Genomic DNA, 21081 nt, shown 5'->3' with positions numbered 1-21081 from the left:
TTCAGGCCACCAGAGAGTTTCTTCTTTGATTCTCTTATTCCAAGTGAAACATTAGACAGCCAGTCCTCTCCTCTTACATGAACCACAAGAGCTTTGACCAGGCTGAACTAAGCACTCACAACCCGTCTTCCAAATGGGGTTTTCCACAAGCTTGCCAGCTTGTTCTGTTCCAATTGCTGCTGCTGACTGTAAAACTGTATAACTGATCTCTGTGTCTATCTGTTTCTCTCTAAGCGAAAGCCTGTTTGACCCTCTTTGCTTGCAAAATCACACCACGTGACCCTCTCAGAACATCAATTTCCCTTCCAGGCAGAAGGTGGCTCTGACAAGTTCTTTCATCTGTTGCCTTTCTGTAAACAACAATCTATTAGTGAAGTCTCTTGGGCACTCTCCAAAGCTCTTGCAAAGGCTGTGGGGCCGGTATGCTTAGCATTAGCAGAGCTCCAGTATTTCAAATAAGATCTGTTTTAAAGTGTTTGTATGTGACCTACACTAACAAACCTTTCCCAATTTATCTCTCAAAAACAGTATTTAAGTCAGAGATTGAAAGGTTTTGATTAACCAGGACATCAAAGGTTATGAGGAAAATTTTGGGTAGTGGGGCTGAGTGGGAAAAAGGATCAGCTCATGATCAAATGGCAGGACAGACTCAATGAGCTAAATAGCCTATTTCTGCTCATGTCTTACGGAAACACAATTGTTTTTGAAGAACCTAGAACCAAAGAACACTACAGTACAGAAACAGGCCCCTTCAGCCCTTCTAGTCTGTGCTAAGCCATTTTTTTTGCCTGGTCCCACCACCAGTCCATAGCCCTACATATCTCTCCCAACCATGTACCTATTCAAATTCTTCTTAATGTTAAAATTGAGCCCGCATTCACTACCTCAGCTAGCAGCTCGTTCCACACTCCCACCACTCTATTTATAAAGAAGTTCCACCTAAACTTTACTCTTAACCCGTTTTCTGGTTTGTATTTCATATTTACTCTGACTAACCCCCTCATAATTTTAAATACCTCTATTAAATCTCCCTCATTTTTTTACACTACAGGGAATAAAATCCTAATCTGTTTAACCTTGCCCTGTAATTTGGGCAGCATCTTCTCTGCACTCTTTGTATCTTATTGATATCTTTCCTGTACACAATACTCCAAATTTGGCCTCACCAATGACTTATGCAACTTTATCATTACATCCCAACTCCTATACTCAATACTTTGATTTATGAAGGTCAATATGCCAAAAGCTCTCTCTACAACCCTGTCCACCTGTGACTCAACTTGCAGGGAATTATGTATCTGTACTCCCAGGTCCCTCTGTTCTACCACACTCCTCAATGCCCTACCATTTACCATGTATGCCCTTTCTTGGTTTATCCTTCCAAAGTGCAACACCTCACACTTGTCTGCATTAAATTGCCACCTGCCATTTTTCACTTCATTTTTCCAGTTGGTCCAGATCCCTCTGGAACTTTTGAAGACCTCCTTTTCCTGTCCCCAACGCCTCCAATCTTGGTCTCATCTGCAAACTTGCTGATCCAATTTACCACATTATTGTCCAGATCATTGATAAAGATGACAAACTACAATGGTCCCATCACCGATTCCTGAGGCTCACTACTAGTCACAGGCCTCCAGTCTGAGAAGCAATCATCCACTACTACACTCTGGCTTCTCTCGTCCAGCCATTGTCAAATCTATTTCACTACTTCATCATAAATACCTAGCCTCTGAACCCTTCCTGACTAACTACCCATGTGGGACCTTGTCAAAGGCCTTACTAAATTCATTGTAGACAACATTCATAGCCTTTCCTTCGTCACCTTTCTTGGTAACCTCCTCGAAAAACTCAATGATTGGGGTGACATGATTGGTGTAACAGTTAGGGCAATGCCTTTACAGCACCAGTGATCGGGACTGGACTGGGGTTTGAATTCCGTGCTGTCTGTAATGAGTTTGTGCGTTCTCCCCGTGTCTGTATGGGTTTTCTCCAGGGGCTCCAGTTTCCACTCACCATTTAAAACGTACCAGGTGTAGGTTAATGGGGTGTAAATTGGGCAGTACAGACTCATGGGCTGAAATGGCCTGTTACTGTGCTGTATGCATAAATTAAAAAAAAGATTGGTAAAAGATTACCTACCTCAAAAAGACACGTTGACTACCCTAATCAATTTCTGGCTATTACAATAATTGTATATCCAATCAATAGGAACACATTTACACGTTTGAACAATTTACCTACTGTAGTGTTTACTACGGAGCAAATAACAAGACTGGCAGTCAACAGGTTCATTCCAAAACTCGCTGCTTTATTGTTTGTTAGTTGAGCGTTTTAAAGGTGGTCCCTGTTCCTGCTGCTAGGAAGCGGAAGTTTTGTCACTGAATGGCAGCTATTGAAACTTCACGTGTATGGGCCCTTTCTTTGAGGGGAAGAGGAAGATGCCCAGTGTCATTTTGGTGTAGGCTGATCCGAGTACACATGTGTTACAATCAGAGCTGGTTCACCTGAACACCAAACGCGTTGGTCGCCACACAACACCCCCCCCCCCCCCCCGCCAAGAACTGGCGATCTCGCACTCCACAAGCCCCAAAGTCTGTGCTTTCTTCTGATTGGGCAGCCTGCCTCTAAGCTTGGATGCCTGCACTTCAACCGCCTTTTCCAAGTCCACATGCGCCGGCTTTAATCGGTGAATCGTGAACACCTCCACTTTACCTCCCCATGTCCAACACAAACATAGACCCATTGTTTTTTTTTACTATAAACAACCTTTCATTTAGCCACTGCAGTGGTGGCCAGTGTGCACTCCTTCTAACAAAGACAAACACACAGTCGTATAATTGTCCAGGAACGGAGGCCGGTGTTCGTCCATGTTGGGAGGTTGGGGGGGTGCCAGGTTTCCCAGCTCAGGGCCACCATGGTGTCTGCTTCTTGCCCCTTCAGGGAAGGTAGGAACTTGCTGGGGACTGTCAGGGGGTGTTCTGTAGACAGGTTTGGGTGAAGAAGCTTGCAGGTCTTCTTTGGGCGCTGTGCGGATCCCGAGTAGAACCCAAGGAAGCTCATCCACCCAATTTGGGCCTTTCAGCCTGGCCATTAGTGCCGATTTCAAGTGTCCATGCAATCACTCCACCAGCCCATTTGATTGATGCAGCTGCCCTCTGGCTTGATGTAAACTGGACCCCTCTGTCCAATGTGATGCCCAAACGTGCTACCCAACTTGCAACTAGGGCCCTGGCACAGTATTTGATGGTAGTGTCTGTGTGGGGAATTGCCTCTGGCCATCTGGTGAAATGGTCCACCATGGTGAGGAGGTACTGTGCTCCCTGTGATATCAGCATTGGTCCTACAATGTCGAAGTGGATGTGATCCAATCTGTGTTTTGTGGGTTCGAACTGCTGCAGCGGGTGCTTTAGTAAGCCTCTGGACTTTGGCTGTCTGACATTGCATGTTCTCACTCAGTTGCTGACTTTTTTGAAGTCATGCCACACGAACCGACTGGCTATCATATGAACTGTGGTTCGGATGGAAGGGTGCACTAGGCTGTACATGGAGTCGAATACATGCCATCTCCAGATGATGGGGCAGGGATGGCTCGTGTCTGTATCACAAAGGAGTGTCTGCTCACCTGGATCCAAGAGTACATCCTGCAGTTGCAGGCCTGAGACTGCTGTCCTGTAGCTATGTATCTCCTCGTCTCCTTGTTGCGCCCCTGCTAACTCCGAGTAGTTGATCCCCTGTGCCAATGTTTGGATCGTTGGCCTGGATAGAGCGTCCACCATGATGCTTTCTACTGGAGATGTGCTGGATCGCTGTCGTATGATACATATGAAAGATGCCGCTGCTGCCTGGCTGACCAGGGGTCTAATACTTTGGTGAACACAAAGGTTAGGGGCTTATGGTCAGTAAAAGCTGTAAACAGTCTTCCTTCCAGAAAGTATCTGAAGTGCTAATAGCTCTCTGTCAAAAATACTGTATTTCAACGTAGGTGCTCTTAAATATCTGTTAAAGAAGGCCAAGGGCTTCCAGTGTCCATCCACGATTTGTTCCAGTACTCCGCCAATTGCCGTGTTTGATGCATCCACTGTGAGGGCTTTTGGAATATTGGTCCTTGGGTGTACTAGCATGGCAGCCTTTGCCAGCGCCTCCTTCGTTTGGACGAAAGCTGCTTCGGCCCCCGGGTTCCAAGTGATGTTTCTCTTTACCCGATATCAGGGTGAACCGTGGTCATGTGATGCCGACTGCTGATGGGAGGAAGCGGTGGTAGAAGTTTACCTTGCCTACAAATTCCTGCAGCCCTTTGACTACGGTAGGCCTGTTGAACTTCAGGATAGTTTCTACCTTGTTCGGCAGGAGAGTCGCGCTATCCTTTGAGATCCTGTGGCCCAGAAAATCGATGGTCTCCTGCCCGAACTGGCATTTGGCTGGGTTAATGGTCAGTCCAAACTTGCTCAGTTGGGTATACAGCTGGCGGAGGTGGGATAAGTGGTCCTGCTGGCGATCAAGATGTCATCCAGGTATATAAATGGGAAATCCAAATCCCAGCCCACTGCATCCATTAAGTGCTGAAAAGTCTATGCTGAGTTTTTTTTTTAAGCTCGAAAGGCATTTGCAGAAACGCAAATAGCCCAAAGGGGGTGATCAAAGCAGTTTTCTGGATGTCCTCTGGCTGCACTGGGATTTGATGGTAGCCATGTACCAGGTCAACTTTTGAGAAGATGCAGGCTCCGTGTAGGTTGGCTCCAGTGGTCTGGTGTGGTGACTTTGTTCAGCTATCTATAGTCCCCAGACGGCTGCCAACCCCAGGCTGTCTTCAGTACCACACGTAATGGTGAGGCCCAGGGGCTGTCCGACCTGCAGACGATCCCGAGCTTTTCCATGTACCTGAACTCCTCCGTGGCCAGGCGGAGTTTGTCCGGGGATAGTCTCCTGGCCCTTGCATGTAGGTTTGGCCCTTAAGTGATGATGTGGTGCCACACTCCGTGCTTCAGCATGGTTGAGTTGAACTGCGGTTTGAGTACTGATGGGAGTTCGGCAAGGAGTCTGCTGTACTCGTCGCTGGACATTGTGACTGAGTTCAGGTACGGTACAGGTAGTCTTGCTTTCCTGAGAGGGAATGTTTGAAAGGTTTCGGCATGGACCAGCCTCCAACCCTTCAGGTCAACCAGCAAACCATGGGACCTAAGGAAGTCTTCCCCCAGGAGTGGTTTGTCCACCATGGCTAACATGAATGCGTTGGCGGCGTCAAGTTTTAGTTGGACCTTGCATTTGCCGTAGGTTCTCATGGAACTGTTTGCGGCTCTCAAGGTGGGTCCATGATGTCTGGTCATTGTCTCCAGTGTGGTGGGTGGGATGACGCTGGATTTTGCCTCCGTGTCCACGAGGAAACGGCACCCGGACCTTTTGTCTCACACATGCAGCTGGCTGTCTGTGTGGCCAGCCACTGAAGTCATCAGCAGGGGCTGGATCTGGCGTGTCCCTGAAACATGAAGGGTAGTCAGCAGCGGCGGACTTCTGTACCCCATCTATGATAATAGAAGCAACGAGAGTCCTCTGTTTTCTGTCAAAGTTGCTGTGTCCCACTGGGCTTGGCTGGCTGCAGGTCCTTGTTCAGGACAGCTGACTGATGGCAGCTTCATTCTCCCTCCTGGTTTTCCAATCAATGTCTGCTGCGCTGCTATCTTCCGGGGTCGCTGAAACCTGCATCTGCTAGCATCTGCCAGTTGCTCGAGGAATGCCTATTCGAACATGAGACAGTGCTTATGTCCCTCTGCCATTGCTAGCATTTCGTCCAGTAAAGCTGATGGCATCCTGTCACCCAGACCGTCTAGGTGCATCAGGCTGGAGAGTCTCAAGGTGCTGAGTAGCAACGCTTTCAGAGCTGTATATTTGTCTTCCTCTGGTGGGTATGGATGAAGTCGTCCATACGGGCAGTGGTTTCTTGGTTCAAGAAGCTCACCACGTGGAAATGTTTCGTGGAGTCCGATGTTATTTGTCTGATCTGGAACTGTGCCTCCACTTGACTGAACCAAGTGCCGGGGTCGTAACGTCCAGAAGGTAGGAAGTTTTAACACAGCGCCATTCACTGGTGCTGTATCCATGATGTTGGGTCCAAAATACCTTTTGGACCATTGGGGTCACCAATACAGTCTTCGCGCTGTGGAGTGAATAACGAGACCAGCAGTCGACAGGTTTGTTCCAAAACTCACAGCTTTATTGTTTGCTCACTCAGCAATTTAAAAGCGCTCCCTGTTCCCGCCGTTGGGAACCGGAAGTTGCATCACTGACTGGCAGGTATTCATACTTTATTCGTGTGGCCCCTTTCCTTGAAGGGAAGGTACTGGCACCTTCTTGGTATAAGCTGCTCCAACCATGCGCACATTACAATCAGAGCCAGTTCGCCTGAACACCAAACACATTGGTCGCCACACGACTACTGAAGCCAGGCTAATAGGCCTATAATTTCCAGGGTTACTTTTGGAGCCTTTTTTAAAAAATGCAACAATGTGAGCTACACTTCAGTCTTCAGGCACCACATCCGTATCTTAAAGATATTGTAAATATTTCTGCCAGAACCCCTGCAATTTCAACACTAGCCTCCTTCTAGGTCCGAAGGAATATTTTGTCAAGCCTTGGAATTTATCCATCCTTATTTGTTTTAAGACAGCAAGCACATCCTCCTCTTTTATCTATAGGTTCCATGATGTCACTGCTTGCTTTCTTTACTTCCCACATCTCTGTGCCTAGTTCCTGAGTGAATACTGATGAATACCCATTCTTTTTTGGCTCCATATGAAGCCGACTAGTCTGATCTTTGAGGAGACTCATTTTGTACCTTACTATCCTTTTGCTCTTAATATATTTGTAGAAACCCTTCACATTGTCTGGCAAAGCAATCTCATGTCTTCTTTTAGACCTCCTGATTTCTTACTTGAAGTTTTTCTTGCATTTTTTAAATACTCCTCAAGTACCTCATTTGCTCCATGTTGCCTATACCTGCTACACATTCTCCTTCAGAATCAGATCCCCAATATCATTCGAAAACCAAGGTTCCCTATGTGTCCTAACTGTGCCTTTAACCCTGACAGGAACATACAAGCTCTGTGTCCTCAAAATTTCACCTTTGAGGATCCTCCACGTACCTCACACATCTTTGCCTGAAAACAACTTATCCAAATCTACACATTCTAGATCCTTTCTCATTTCCTCAAAATTGGCCTTTCTCCAATTGAGAATTTCAACACAAGGCCTAGACTTATCCTTCTCCATAATTAACTTGAAACTAATGGCATTATGATCACTGAACCCAAAATATTCCCCAACACATATTTTTGTCACCTGTCCAGTCTTGGGCCATCCAGCCCTTTTATAGTATGGGAGTCCCAGTCATATATTGAAAATTAAAATCTCCTACTAACACAATCTTGTTTCCTACAACTGTCTGCTATCTCTCTACAGATTTGCTCCTCCAATTCTCGTTGACTATTGGGCCGTCTATAACACAACCCTATGAGTGTGGTCATTACCTTCCTGTTGCGCAGTTCCACCAATATGGCCTTAGTAGACGAGCCCTCTTGTTTGTCCTGCCTGAGCACAGGTGAGATATTTTCCCTGACAAGCTATACCACTCCTTCCCCTTTCATCTCCAAAGCAACAGAAGCCCAGAACATTAAGCAGCCTGTCCTGCCCCTCCTCCAGCCAATTTTTACTAATGGAGGTAATGTCATAATGCCATGTGCCAATCCACACTTTAAATTTGTCTGCCTTTCCTATAATATTCTTTGTCTTGAAGTAGGTGCACTATAGAAAATTTCCATCAAGTATAACCTGTTGACTTCTATCGGTGCCTGCAATTTTAACATAATATTTTCTCTTCTCCACTCTTCCGTCTGCTCTGGCACTTTGGTTCCCATCACCCTGCAAATCTAGTTTAAACCCACCGGAGCAGCACTCTCAAACTTCCCTGCAAGGATATTAGTCCCCCTCCAGTTCAGATGCAAACAGTGTAATCTGAACAGCTCCCACCTTCCCTGAAAGAGAGGCCAACGATCCAGAAACCTGAAGCTCTCCCTCTTCCACCATGTCTTTAGCCATGTGTTAAGATGTATTATCCTCCTATTTCTAACCTCACCAGCACGTGGCATGGGTAATAATCCTGAGATTGGAACCCTGGAGCTTTTGTCCTTCAACCTAGCGCATAATTCCCTGCAGGACCTCTTCATTGGTCCTTACAGAGACCACGACATTTGGCTGCTTACCCTCCCTCCTGAGAATGCCATGAATTCAATCTGAAATATCTTTGACCCCGGCACCAGGGAGGCAACATCTGGAATACTCAATCTCTTCCACAAAACCTCTTATCTGTCCCGTTTTAATATGGAATCGCGTATCACTCACTACAGTTTGCCTCTTCTCTCTTCTGAATCATAGGACCAGAGTCCTGATTACCATGGCTTGTGCCTGGTAGGTCGTTTCCTTTCCTCTCCCCCGCAGCAGTATCCAAAATGGTATACGTTATTGAGGGGGGAGGGGTACCCTGCACTGTCTGCCTGTTCACTTTCCCTTTCTTGTCTGTCACCCATCTACCCTCCTGCCTCCTAGGTGTGACAGCATCTCTGTAACTCATCTCTATCACCCCATCTGCCTCCGAAATGATCCGGGGTTCATCCATCATCAGCTCCAATTCCTTAATCAATTTGTCAGGAGCTGCAGCTGGATGCGCTTCTCGCAGATGAAGTTATCAAGAATATTGCTGGCTTCCCTGATGACCCACATTCTGCAAGAGGAGCATTTCCCTTCTGTGGTTCCTATTACCACTATTTATAGCTAGAGAAACAAAATATATAACTAATACCTGCCCTAATCTTTTTGTTCCTTGAATAGGTTAGCCCATTCTTACTTCAATTTCTAATATCCCACACCTCTTACCTTCTCTTGTCAAAGCCTCATGCGCCAAAGTCTTACCACTCTGACTCAGACGATGACCTCTCCCTCAATGACCAACTTACTGTATCATTTTTGGGAATTGGTGATTAGTTTATATGGTTTCATATTAATTTGAAATCAAATCTCCCAGGGGACACCACGTGAAATTGTCTGAAGGTATGACAAAATAAAGTTTGAAAGCAACAAGAGGAAAGGAATGCCATACTGATTTAACTTAGTTCCTTATATATCTCAGCCTTTGTTTCCTTGTAATATTTGTCTCTTGTCATTTATGCACCATAATGTACACCACATGTGGTGCAGAACAATCTGCTTCATCTGAAATCTATGACTTGCTATCTAAACATATTGAAGTTTTTTTCTGTCATGTATTTAAAATCTCTCCTTGATTAAACTTGCAGTTCCATTCCAATCCTTTATGTTCCCACTAATTTTTGCTTTCTTGTATGCCCTCTGTTACAGGGTATAATATTTTATATATAATTATGTTTTTAAAAGAGATAGATTGTGGGGGGGGGGGGGGGGGTTGTTTAGTGTAGATCACTTCACAAACATTTCACAAAAAGGCATCTCATTTAAAATGCAAGAACTTTGCCTGAAAGAGAGAATCCATGTCCACAGGGAATTTTCAGAAACTTTGAATAATGCCTATGGAGACTTCACAAGTAGGTGTTAATTGGACTGATGCTGTGAAGTAAATGGACTATTGTCTTTAAAAAGCAACAGATGACCAGGCAAGAAATGGATTCCCGTGCCAGCAATCTGTCTGGTTGCAGTTTGCTGTTTTGGTAGGGGGTCATGTGGTTTTGCAAACAGAGAGAAAGAGAGAGAGAGAAGACAGTTCTGCAGTGGCATTTTGAAAACGGGTTGTGAGTTCTGAGTTCAGCCTGTTGAAAAATTCTTGTAGTCCTTACAAGAGGAAATGGCTGGCTAGAGTGTGTCTCCTGAAATAAGGGAAACAAGAGGAACTCTGTGGTGACCTGGAAGAATAGAATATCATTTGGAAAAGCCATGATGGGCAAGTTTCTTTGGCAAGACACTGAAGTGGCTGATCGAAGGGAATCAGTTTGCGTGTGTCCAACGAACAACAAATCTCTCTCTGAAACCAACTAGAACCTTCCTGAGCGGTACCCATTTACCTTTCAAGCACCAAAGCCTGATGAACTGCATAAATGTTAAATTCTGGGCACAGTATAAGAATTGTCTGCAACCAGTGAACTTGGAGGAATGAGAAGTGAGATTGGTCTGTGAATCAAATAATTTTTCTGAACTTAACATACACGTTACATACATGAGCGCTTAGAATTAGAAGGGGGTTAAGTTAGGTTAGTTAATAGTAATAAGTTAAAGTTTGATCCTGTTTTTATGTTTATAGAAAATTCGAATCAACTTTTGTTTAAGTAACTATTTGCCTTGGTGAATTTCTATTGCTACTGTGTTTTGGGGTCCTCTGGACTCGTAACACCTCTCTTTTGCTCTTACGTTGGCTTTGACTTCCCTTGTCAGCCACAGTTGAGGCAATTTTCCATTTGAATATTTTCTTTTTTTGTATGTATTTATCCTGTACCTTCCTCATTGCTCGCAGAAACTCATTCCTTTGCTGCTCTGCTTCCCAACTAGTGTGTTTCCACCCCCCCCCCCGCCCCCCCCACCTTCCAATTTACTATGGCCAGTTCCTCTCTCATCTCACTGTAATTCTCTATTCTCCAGTTTCTCCTCCTTAAATCTCAAATTGACTTCAGTCACATTGTGATCACTGCCCCTAAATGGTTCCTTATCACCTCTGGTGCATTATGCAACACAAAACTTTTATCCCTTTATTTGTTAGTTTTGACTCTTTGTGTCCCTGTTACATTACAACTCATCCCACTAGCGGCAATTTTGCTCTATCTGCCTGTCTTCCACACAAACTCCCTACCAGCTCTCCCTACTTGTGCACCAACTTCACTTCCTCTACCTTTTTCAATTTGGTTGCCATTCCACTGTGAATGTAATTCCACCCCCCCCCCCCCCCCCCCGTCCCGCAAAAGAAAGCATTAACAGAGTATATAGAAAAATTTTTGGAAGATAAATTTGGAAAGGTTTGTTAGAGTAGGTCACATATACTTTAAAACAGATCATTTAATATACTGGAGCTCTGCCACATGCTAGTCATGTTGGGGCCAACAGTCTTTGCAAGAGCTTTGGAGAGTGCCCAAGAGACTTCACTAATGGATTGTTGTTTACAAAAAGGGAACAGATGAAAGATCTTGTTGGAGCCGCAGATTGTCTGGAGTTGTTTTAAGAGGGTCATGTGGTTTTGCAAGCAGAGAAAGTCAAACAGGCTTTCTGAGAGAGTGAGAGAGAGACAAAGAGATCACTTCTACATTGTTACAGCCAGCAACAGCAGCGGGGACTGGAACAGGACAAGCTGGCAAGCTTGTGGAAAACTCCATTTGGAAGACAGGTTCTTATTGCAGCCTGATTAAAGCCCTTGTGGTTCATGCAAGAGGAGAGGACTGGCTGTCTAATGTTTCACTTGGAATAAGTGAAACAATAAGGAACTCTCTGGTGAACTGAAAGAAAGAGGTTATCATCTGGGTAACCCTGAGGGGGCAAGTTTCTTTGGCAAGACACTGAAGTGGCTGATGGAAGTAAATGTACGACAAATCTGTCTCTGAAAACCATTTACCTTTCAAGCACCAAAGCCTAGTGAACTTTATAAATGTTAATTTCTGTGCACAGAATTGCCTGCAATCAGTGAACTTGGAGGAATCAGAAGTGAGATTGGACTAGAGAGGGATGAAAAAGGAAATTTAGTACAATAGGAGTTTCCAAGATAAAATGACTTAGGCCAAAAAATCTCCGGAATTGAAACCATATACGTAGTGTACGTTTAGCCATTGGATTATCAATTTGTTTATATAATTTAGTAAGAGTAAAAGGGAGAGCAGCTCCCAAAATAGAGCTAATTGAAAAATTTTGTATCGGTTTAATTTCTAAATTTACCCAATGGGGATTTAGAGATAATTCTGAATAATTCAACCAATACCTTAAGTAACTAATATTAATTGCCCAGTAATAAATTCTAAAGTTGGGTAATGCCAACCCTCCCTCTAGTTTAGATTTCTGTAAATATTTTTTCCCCAATCTAGGATTCTTGTTTTGCCAGATATACGAGGACAATTTAGAATCGACCTTATCAAAAAAAGATTTAGGAACAAAAATAGGTATAGCTTGGAATATATATAAAAATTTAGGTAAGATCATCATCTTAATAGCATTAATTCGGCCTATCATGGATAGGGATAATGGTGACCAATTGGTAAGTAAACAGGTCCAATAGAGGGAAAAAATTAGTCCTAAACAAATCTTTATGTTTTTTAGTAATCTTAATCCCTAAATATATAAAATGGTCTCTAGCTATTTTAAAAGGTAAACTATCATAAATAGGGACTTATTTACTCTGGAAAGTTAAAGGTATAACATGCTTTTCGGATTTATTCTTGGATAACTCTTTCATGTCATTTGAACAATTATCCATGAAATATGATTTACCTCGATCTCATTTCTTTCGATATTTGCAGATTAGGAGTTTCTTAGTTTCGACTTTACCCTCTTTTCCCAATCGGGAGACTACGACTGTTTTAGAGGATATATTATATTCAAAATTCCCTCCAAAAGGTGTGATATCTAAATTATATAATATAATTACAAAAATAAATTCTGGGACTTTTGAAAAGTTTAAAAATGATTGGGAAAGAGAACTCAACCATCATATTTCTAATGAAAATTAGAATAAAATTCTGCGACTGGTAAACTCTTCTTCTCTATGTGCAAAACATTCACTAATACAGTTTAAAGTTGTTCATAGGGCTCATATGTCTAAAGATAAACTCCATCGCTTTTATTCTCATATCGATCCTATATGTGATAAATGTCAATTGGAAATAGCTTCCCTTACACATATGTTTTGGTCCTGTCCCTCTTTACAGAATTATTGGAAGGAAATTTTTTCCATTATATCTACTGTTTTGAATATTGATTTACAACCACATCCCATTACTGCAATTTTTGGATTACCTATGATAGATTTGACTTATTTATCTCTTCCTGCGGATCGTATGATTGCTTTTCTTACACTAATGGCTAGAAGATCTATATTATTAAATTGGAAAGAGGTAAATCCTCCCACTGTTTTCCAATGGTTTACCCAAACTATACTATGTTTAAATTTAGAGAAAATTAGAAACTCTGTCTATGAATCCCCTTCTAAGTTTGAGTTAACCTGGCGACCATTTATTCAATATTTTCATTTGTGGTGAGTTGATCTGGCTCTGTTTTCTTTCTATGATTATGTATGATAATTGGGCTGTAAGATGAGATCGGAGCGATCGGCGTGGTTTAGCTATATCTGTAGGTTTTTTTTTAAAGTTTTTTTTAAATTCAGATTTGTTTTTTCTTTTTTGGGTTTTTTTTTCTCTTTTTTCATATATTGTTATTAATTATATCTTTTTTTTAGAGATAGTTCACACCCTAAACTGATCAAAAAATTTTTTTATGATATATTTTTATTCTGTAATATTATTGTTTAATATCTCTGTATTAATTCATTACTTACTATGTATTTTTCTTATATCTCTTTGAACTGTATGTGTTTATAAATTATAATAATAATAAAAAGATTGAAAAAGAAAAGAAGTGAGATTGGACTGTGAATGAAAGAACTTTTCTGAACTTACACACGCATTACATACACGTGCGCTTAGAAGGGGGTTAAGTTAGGTTAGTTAAGTCAATAGTGATAAGTTAAAGTATGATTCTGTTTTCATGTTTAAAGATAATTAAAAGCAACCACTTTTGTTTAAGTAACCATTTATCTTGGTGAATATCTATTGCTGCTGGGTTTTGGGGTCTTCGGGGCTCATAACACTATCTGCTTTCCTTGATTTTTATGGACACTGCTAAAATATCTTTCATAAATACATCCAGAATTCCCCTTAAGATGTTTAAAAACAATTGGCCTGTGGTTTTCTACACTTCTCTTTTTTTCAATAATAGTCTTATTTGTTATTTTTCAATCTGATGGACAATTAAAGCCAATTTATCGACATTCTCAGGAACCACTTTTAAGGCCTGGAGATTAAATCCATCAGCACTTGGAGACTTATCAGCCTGCAGCACAAACAAATTGTTCAGTTCCATTTCCTTAATAATGTCATTTCCTGTGTCTCTCCCTGCTTTCAATTCCCCAATTTAATGATAATGAATTTAATGTCATATGCATTGTAAAATATACATACACATCAAAATTCTTATTGCAGCTAAACAGGAATTTGTGGGAAAAAAATCTGTAATAGTAAACTTAATTGAATTTCAAAAAGACAATACATAATTAAAATAATATTTAAAATATTCACAGTAATCTTAGTGCAAAAAAAAGTGCAGACAATCCTTTTGTGCTGTCAGAGCAGTCCTTGATTTGTGTAACAATGGAAGGATCATGGGTCTAGTTGTTGGAAAGAAACTGTCGAATGTAGGATTGTTGGTCTTCAGACTTCTGGTCCTTCTGGACAAAGCGGGCGGTGAGAAGAGTTGTGACCTGGGTGATGGGAGTCTTTACAATTTTGTCTGACTTCTTGAGGCAGAACCTCACATAGATGTCTACAGTGGTTGGGAGGTTGGAGCCTGTGATTAACTGGGCTATGTTTGAAACCATCTACAGCCTTGTGTTCCTGGGCACTTGAATTTACAATCCAAGCAATGACGCATCCAGTCACTGAACTTTCCACAGTGCACCTGTGGAAGTTTGATAGCAACTACATTCCAAATATCCTCAGGCTCCTTAGAAAATAGAGGCATTGGAAGTGCCTTTTTCAAGGTTGCGTCATGTGAAATATGGATTCCCAGGAACGTAGAGGTTCAGACCCTTTCCAACTCCATCCCATCAATGTGGACAGATGTGTGTTCTCTTGGCCTCTTCCTGAAATCAACGATAGCTCTTTTGTCTTGGTGACAGTGAGAGCAAGATTATTTTTCTGACACCACCCAACCTGACTCTTAATCTCCATCCTGTTATCTATCTCATAATTTCCAATTATTCAGCCACCAGTGGTGTTGTCAGCAGATTTTTCGATTGACTTTGAGCTGAACTTTGTTGTGCAGTCATGGCTGTATAGGGAATAGAGTAGTGGATAAGCATGCAGCCTTGAGAGCTCCTGTATCAATGGTCAGCATGGAGGAGCTGATGCTGCCAATCTGAACTGATTGGGGCCTGCTAAAGTCAAGGATCCAGATGCAGAGGGTTGAGCAGAGTTCCAGATCCTTTAGCTTGGTCAATTATGATGGTATTGAATACTAAGCTGTAGTCAATGAACAACAGCCTGATGTACATTTTTCTGTGGTCTAGGTGACCTAATACAGAAAAGTGGACCAGTGAGATGTAGTCTGCTGTTAACCTATTCTGGTGATGAAAATATTGAATTGGGTACAAATATTTTAATAGAACATTGTGAAGACTGATACAAAGCACTATTAATTTGTCTGGTATTTCCTTGTTTCTTTCCAGACATACTTTGTTTTTGACCAATGTTCACTTTAACTTATTCAGATCTACTAAAACAGAGGGAACTTGGTGACTAGTTTTGTTAAAAATTAAATTGTTTATCTTGAGGACTTCTTTATTCTACAGAAAATGTTGTTGCAGAGAGTGTAGTGGTCATTAAGAAACTGCTCCAGACTCAACTATCACAGCACAGTGAAATCATCAAACATATGGCGAAGCTTCTAGATAAAATAACAGTAAGTGTAAATTAAACTACTACTGTTAAAGGAAAACAGGTGTTTTCATATTTATTTGTGAACAAAGAGTTTCAGTAATTCTGTATTTTGTTGCTCGGTCACTGTTGCCACGTATTAGCCATTTGCACACTTGTAGATGTTGGGTTATGTGAGGTATGGTCTGAAATGCTTCCTTGATCATAAACTGATCCAATTTATCACTTTCTCCTGTTAATTTAGATATGCGATGTCCTACTGTTCCAGTACTTGTGATTTTATTCATGGCTTATTGATTTTTGTATTTTTTTTAAATACATGGAGATGGCTAGGAGAGAATTTCCCATTGCTATTTCTTTTCATCTAAGTCATTCGAGTAACTTTAACGCTAAAGAACAAGATCAATAAATTACAAAAATGTAGGTTTTGGCAATTACGCATTAATTTTGCTATTTAGAATGATCGGATGTCAAAAATTAATCTATGCTAGGCTAAACAGCAGAATCAATACCTCCTGTGCAAGCTGATAAAATAAATGCCATTAAATCCTTTTGTTTCTCATCCCCATCCCGATCTCCCGATGTTGTGAATTATATAACTTGTATTATGGAGCTTTGATTAAAAATAATGTTTAGGACATAATCGTAGATCATTTTAATCACCTAAGCTTAACCCTCTAGACCTTAGTCATCCAGTAATATTTTGAAATGTCTTTTTTGTCCCGTATGGCATATTTTCATATCCCTTCTCCCAAGCAGCAAGTAAAAAAAAAAGTATTAAAAAAAATTACTCTGTTGAGAGGTTTTTTTTAACCATCTGATCCTGTTGAGGCTGAATTTAGTACTACATGTTTTATGACACCATTTAATGGCTCAGATTTTGCTGTCATCTGCATTAAGTTACTCAGCTTGAAGAATACCACTTTCCTGACATAGATTTAATGTTTCTTGTTTGGTTGTTTAGGAATTTTGATCCTGTAGCAACAAATAATACCATCATTTAACAATGATCTTTCAGCAAGCCAGAAAGTATTAACACTTTGTGGTAATGTTTAAAAAATGGAATATGTGATTAAAGTGAAAGGTGTATTATCACGAACTGAAATTAATTAATTGTATCCTTGCAATGTAGAAATATTGAGGGAATGACAATCTGATTAATAAAACATTTGAAAAAGAAGGAAAGACAATCTGCCCAGATTTTTTGTTGTTGTGCCAAAGATGTGAAGTAATAATTTTGATCCTTTTCCCTTATTTTATTTAAAAATGCACTTGCAACTTGCACATAATTTTCAGTCATTTTTAACCATCAAAACAGTTTGTTGATACTTGGTTCTTGTCATTTCAAAGATTACAGATGATTAAGATTTCAAATGTTGTAAAACAATGGATGCACTAAGTTGCTTATAGGACTTGCTGGGCTTTTTAACATTGGTTTGCTCTAGTGGTTGTTGTCAGTTGACCTCCTTTCTACAGGGAAGGACCTAATCCCCTTCTGTTTATCTCATTACAAATTGAACTAGAAGATTTGAATTTAAAATCTCTTAATTTCTTCTTTTTATTAAATTAATTTTTCTCTATCTTTTCATTTAACTCGTATTTTTATTTGAAGTGAACACCAATATACTGTATTTATACAATGTGTGCATTTGGTTTTTTTCCAATGAGTTATCAACATGAACACCAATGTTCTTTTCATTTAACTCATATTTTTATTTGAAGTGAACACCAATATACTGTATTTATACAATGTGTGTATTGGGTTTTTTTTCCACTGAGTTATCAACATGAACACCAATGTTCTTTTTGCACCCCATAGTTCCAAGAAATACAAGATTAAAAAATGTTTTCTTGTCTTTCTTCAGATCTCATAATTCCCCAGATGAACTCAACAGTCCGGAATTTTGCCTCTTATTTTAATCCTTGTGACTCTGCAAGATTTTTTTCATCTGTTTATTTTGCTGTGCCCTCTATATCACCCTCAATTTGAAATTCTCCATTCCTTATAATTCTCTATTCCTTCTTTGCTAGTGCATAGTGATTCCTTTGGCATTTTCTTCCACTGTGCTATCTTCAAGGGCACTTTTATTTTTGGTCAAGGCTTCTGAAACCCTGCTTAATATTTCTTGATGATTAAAATTGCTTCTTTCCATTGACTTTTTCAGGCTGATAAAATGAGTTAGTGCTATAGAATGTTTTTTTAAAGATATTCTCAACAATGTGCTATTATATTTTCATTTCAGGTCATGTTTTTATTATGGAGTCATGTCAACAAAATCAAATTGGTCTTTTCAAATTGTTTATTTCAGATTTTAATTGTTTTATCCTCTATTGCCACATATTGATTTGTTGTGCTATTGCATTTGAAATTCCCATTAATCAGTAAATGTAATCAATCATTTTACTCTTCATTTATCTATTTCTCTTGATTTTTTATCTATTGTTTCCTTTTCTTTCCAATTTCTCTTCACCTCTCTAATTCTCACAAGGTATCCATGGCTCGTGCTAGCATCCTGTGGCTGATAGGTGAATACTGTGAGCGTGTACCAAAGATTGCGCCGGATGTCCTTAGAAAAGTGGCAAAGAGCTTTATAAATGAAGAGGAGATAGTGAAACTGCAAATTCTAAATCTGGGAGCTAAACTCTATTTAACAAATCCCAAGCAGGTAAGAACTGAATAAGAATACTTCCCCCTCCCTTCCCCCACTTCCATGAGTCCTTTAGAGTTGCAAGTTGACCATGACATTCTTTATCATCTGATTGTGTATATACAACCAGGCGAAACAGCATTTCTCCAGAGCACGATGCACATTACGTACACAATGCACAGCACTAATTAATGACATAAATATAATATAAAATAAATATGTATAAATATTCTGAAATAATTTATTCATTTCAATTAGAAGAGACCCAAGGTGACAGGATAAATTTTAAATTAAATTTCGGCCTACGAGTCGGTGCCACCTAATTTATACCCAATTAACATATACCCCCGGTATTTTTCGAACAGTAGGAGGAAATTAGAGCTCATGGTAAAAACCCACACAGACATGAGGAGGACATACAAACTCCTTACAGACAGCGTAAGATTCTAACCTTGGTCCCTATCGCTGGTTCTGTAAAGTCGTTGTGCTAATCGCTACGCCAACTAAGCTGCCCAACTCCTGAAGGTTCATCAATCTCATAGCCTCTGGGAAGAATCTCTTTCCCAGCCTGGCAGTCATTTGCTCTATTTTGAATTTTCTGGCAAGTTATATACGACTATCAAAGAAACAAAGACCAAACATAGAATATCACATTTTGACATTTAAGTATCTGTATTGATTTTCTTCACTGTTAATTGTTTGACCAAGTCATGTTGTTTTGTCATTCGTATGTGGAATATACGAGTTTCAGTGCATCCTGGATGAGTTTCCGTCCCTCCTCAAGCCGCAGTTCTCCACCACCTCATCGCACCACAGGGTGTTTCATTATATCCCCATCCAAGGCCCACTGGTCCATGCCAAGGCACACCGGCTTGTGCCGGATAAGCTCCAAATAGCGAAAGAGGAGTTCTCGCATCTGGAGAAACGGGATCATTCGACGCTCCGACAGTCCTTCGGCCTCGCCGCTCCACCTAGTCTCGAAAGCCTCCGGTGGCTGGCGCCCCTGCAGAGATTATCGATGGCTTAATGACACGACAGTACCTGACTGTTACCCCATTCCGCACATTCAGGACTTTACAGCCAACCTGCATGGTACGAGGGTGTTCTCCAAGGTCAACCTGGTGCACGGGTTTCATCAAATCCTGGTGCACCCCAATGACATACCGAAAATAGCCATCATCACCCCCTTCGGCTTGTTCGAATTTCTAAGTATGCCTTTCGGGCTCAAGAACACTGCCCAGACCTTCCAGCCCCTCATGGATACGGTGAGCAGGGATTTGAGTTTCGTGTTCATTTATCTGGACGACATTCTTGTCGCCAGCAGAGACCGGGCACAACATAAGTCTCACCTGCACACTCTCTTCTCCCGACTGCCCGACTTCGGCCTAACGATCAACCCGGCCAAATGCCAGTTCGGGAAAGAGTCCATGCAGTTCCTGGGCCATACCATCATGGCCGAAGGAGCCACACCTGCCGCTACGAAGGTCGCTGCAATCAGGGAGTTCACACACCTGGACCTCAAGGGGCATCAGGAGTTCGCGGGTATGGTCAATTTCTATAACCGCTTCATTCCAGGCGCTGTGTGCATCATGCAGCCACTCTTTCGCCCTCATCACGGCCAAGGACAAGACAATCGCCTGGACTTCAGAGGCCAACAGGGCTTTCGAAGCCATGAAAGTTGCCCTTGCGAAGGCTACCCTGCTCATCTACCTACACACCGACCTTCATATGGCGCTCTCCGTCGATGCCTCTGCCACCGCCGTTGGTGCCATCCTGGAGCAGTAGGTTAACGGACAGTGGAAACCACTGGCATTCTTTAGCCGACTTCTTCGCCTGCCAGAGCGCAAGTATAGTGCTTTCGACCGTGAGTTGCTGGCACGTATCTCGCTGTGCGTCATTTTGCTATTTCTTGGAGGGGAGGCATTTCACCATTTTTACCAACCACAAACCCCTCACTCAGGCGCTTGCTATGGCTAGAGATCCTTGGTCGGCCCGCCAACAGGGTCATCTGTCTTTTGTGACGGAGTTCACCACCGACATTCGGCACAAGGTGGGGAAAGACAATGTGGTCGCCGCTGCGATCTCCCGACCGGCCATTTGCTCGCTGACACCCGGCCTAGACTAACACCAGCTTGCCTGGGATCATAAGTCCAACGAGGAGACGCAGGACTTCAGGACTGCTATCACGGGCCTGTGGTTCCAGTACCTCCCAACTCCTCTCAGTGATGATATCGTCCTGTGCGATGTCTCCATGAGCACCCTGCAGGCAAGTCTTCCACCATATCCACGACCTTTCCCACCCTTCCATCAGGTCCACGGTTCGTATGGTGGCAGAACGCCTCGTCTGGCACAGGCTTCAAAAGAAGACTGTGGACTGGGGCAGAACCTGCACCCATTGCCAGCTTTTCAAGGTACACAGGCACACCAGAGCGCCCGTGCAGGATTTTGAACATGTCCGAGAATGGTTCAGCCACATACATGTGGACATTGTCGGCCCCTTACCCATTTCCCGAGGTAACCGTTACCTTTTTACGGTGGTAGACTGCACCACTCGTTGGCCCAAGGAGATCCCGATGCCAGATGCCTCCACGGACTTATGCTCCCGAGCACTTTTGACCAGTTGGGTTGTCTGGTTCGGCGTCCCGACCCACCTCACCAGTGACTGTGGTGCGCAGTTCACCTCTGCGCTCTGGGCACAGCTCACCAACATATTGGGAATCGAGATGCATCACACAATG

General features: G+C 42.0%; 1 protein-coding gene across 3 annotated transcripts in view; it reads left to right on the top strand.

The window, feature by feature from the left end:
• The window catches only part of ap3b1a (adaptor related protein complex 3 subunit beta 1a), a 380897-nt gene that overhangs the window by 199998 nt on the left and 159818 nt on the right, over positions 1-21081 (top strand). For all 3 annotated transcript variants that reach the window (XM_069938172.1, XM_069938181.1, XM_069938185.1), the window contains exons 14-15: positions 15611-15720; positions 18185-18361. In XM_069938172.1, coding sequence (XP_069794273.1) covers positions 15611-15720; positions 18185-18361 — 287 coding nt within the window. The remainder of the gene's footprint in view (positions 1-15610; positions 15721-18184; positions 18362-21081) is intronic.

The sequence above is a fragment of the Narcine bancroftii genome, chromosome 1 (genome assembly GCF_036971445.1).
Source record: "Narcine bancroftii isolate sNarBan1 chromosome 1, sNarBan1.hap1, whole genome shotgun sequence".
Classification (NCBI taxonomy): Eukaryota; Metazoa; Chordata; class Chondrichthyes; order Torpediniformes; family Narcinidae; genus Narcine; species Narcine bancroftii.
This window is presented reverse-complemented; position numbering and strand designations above follow the sequence as displayed.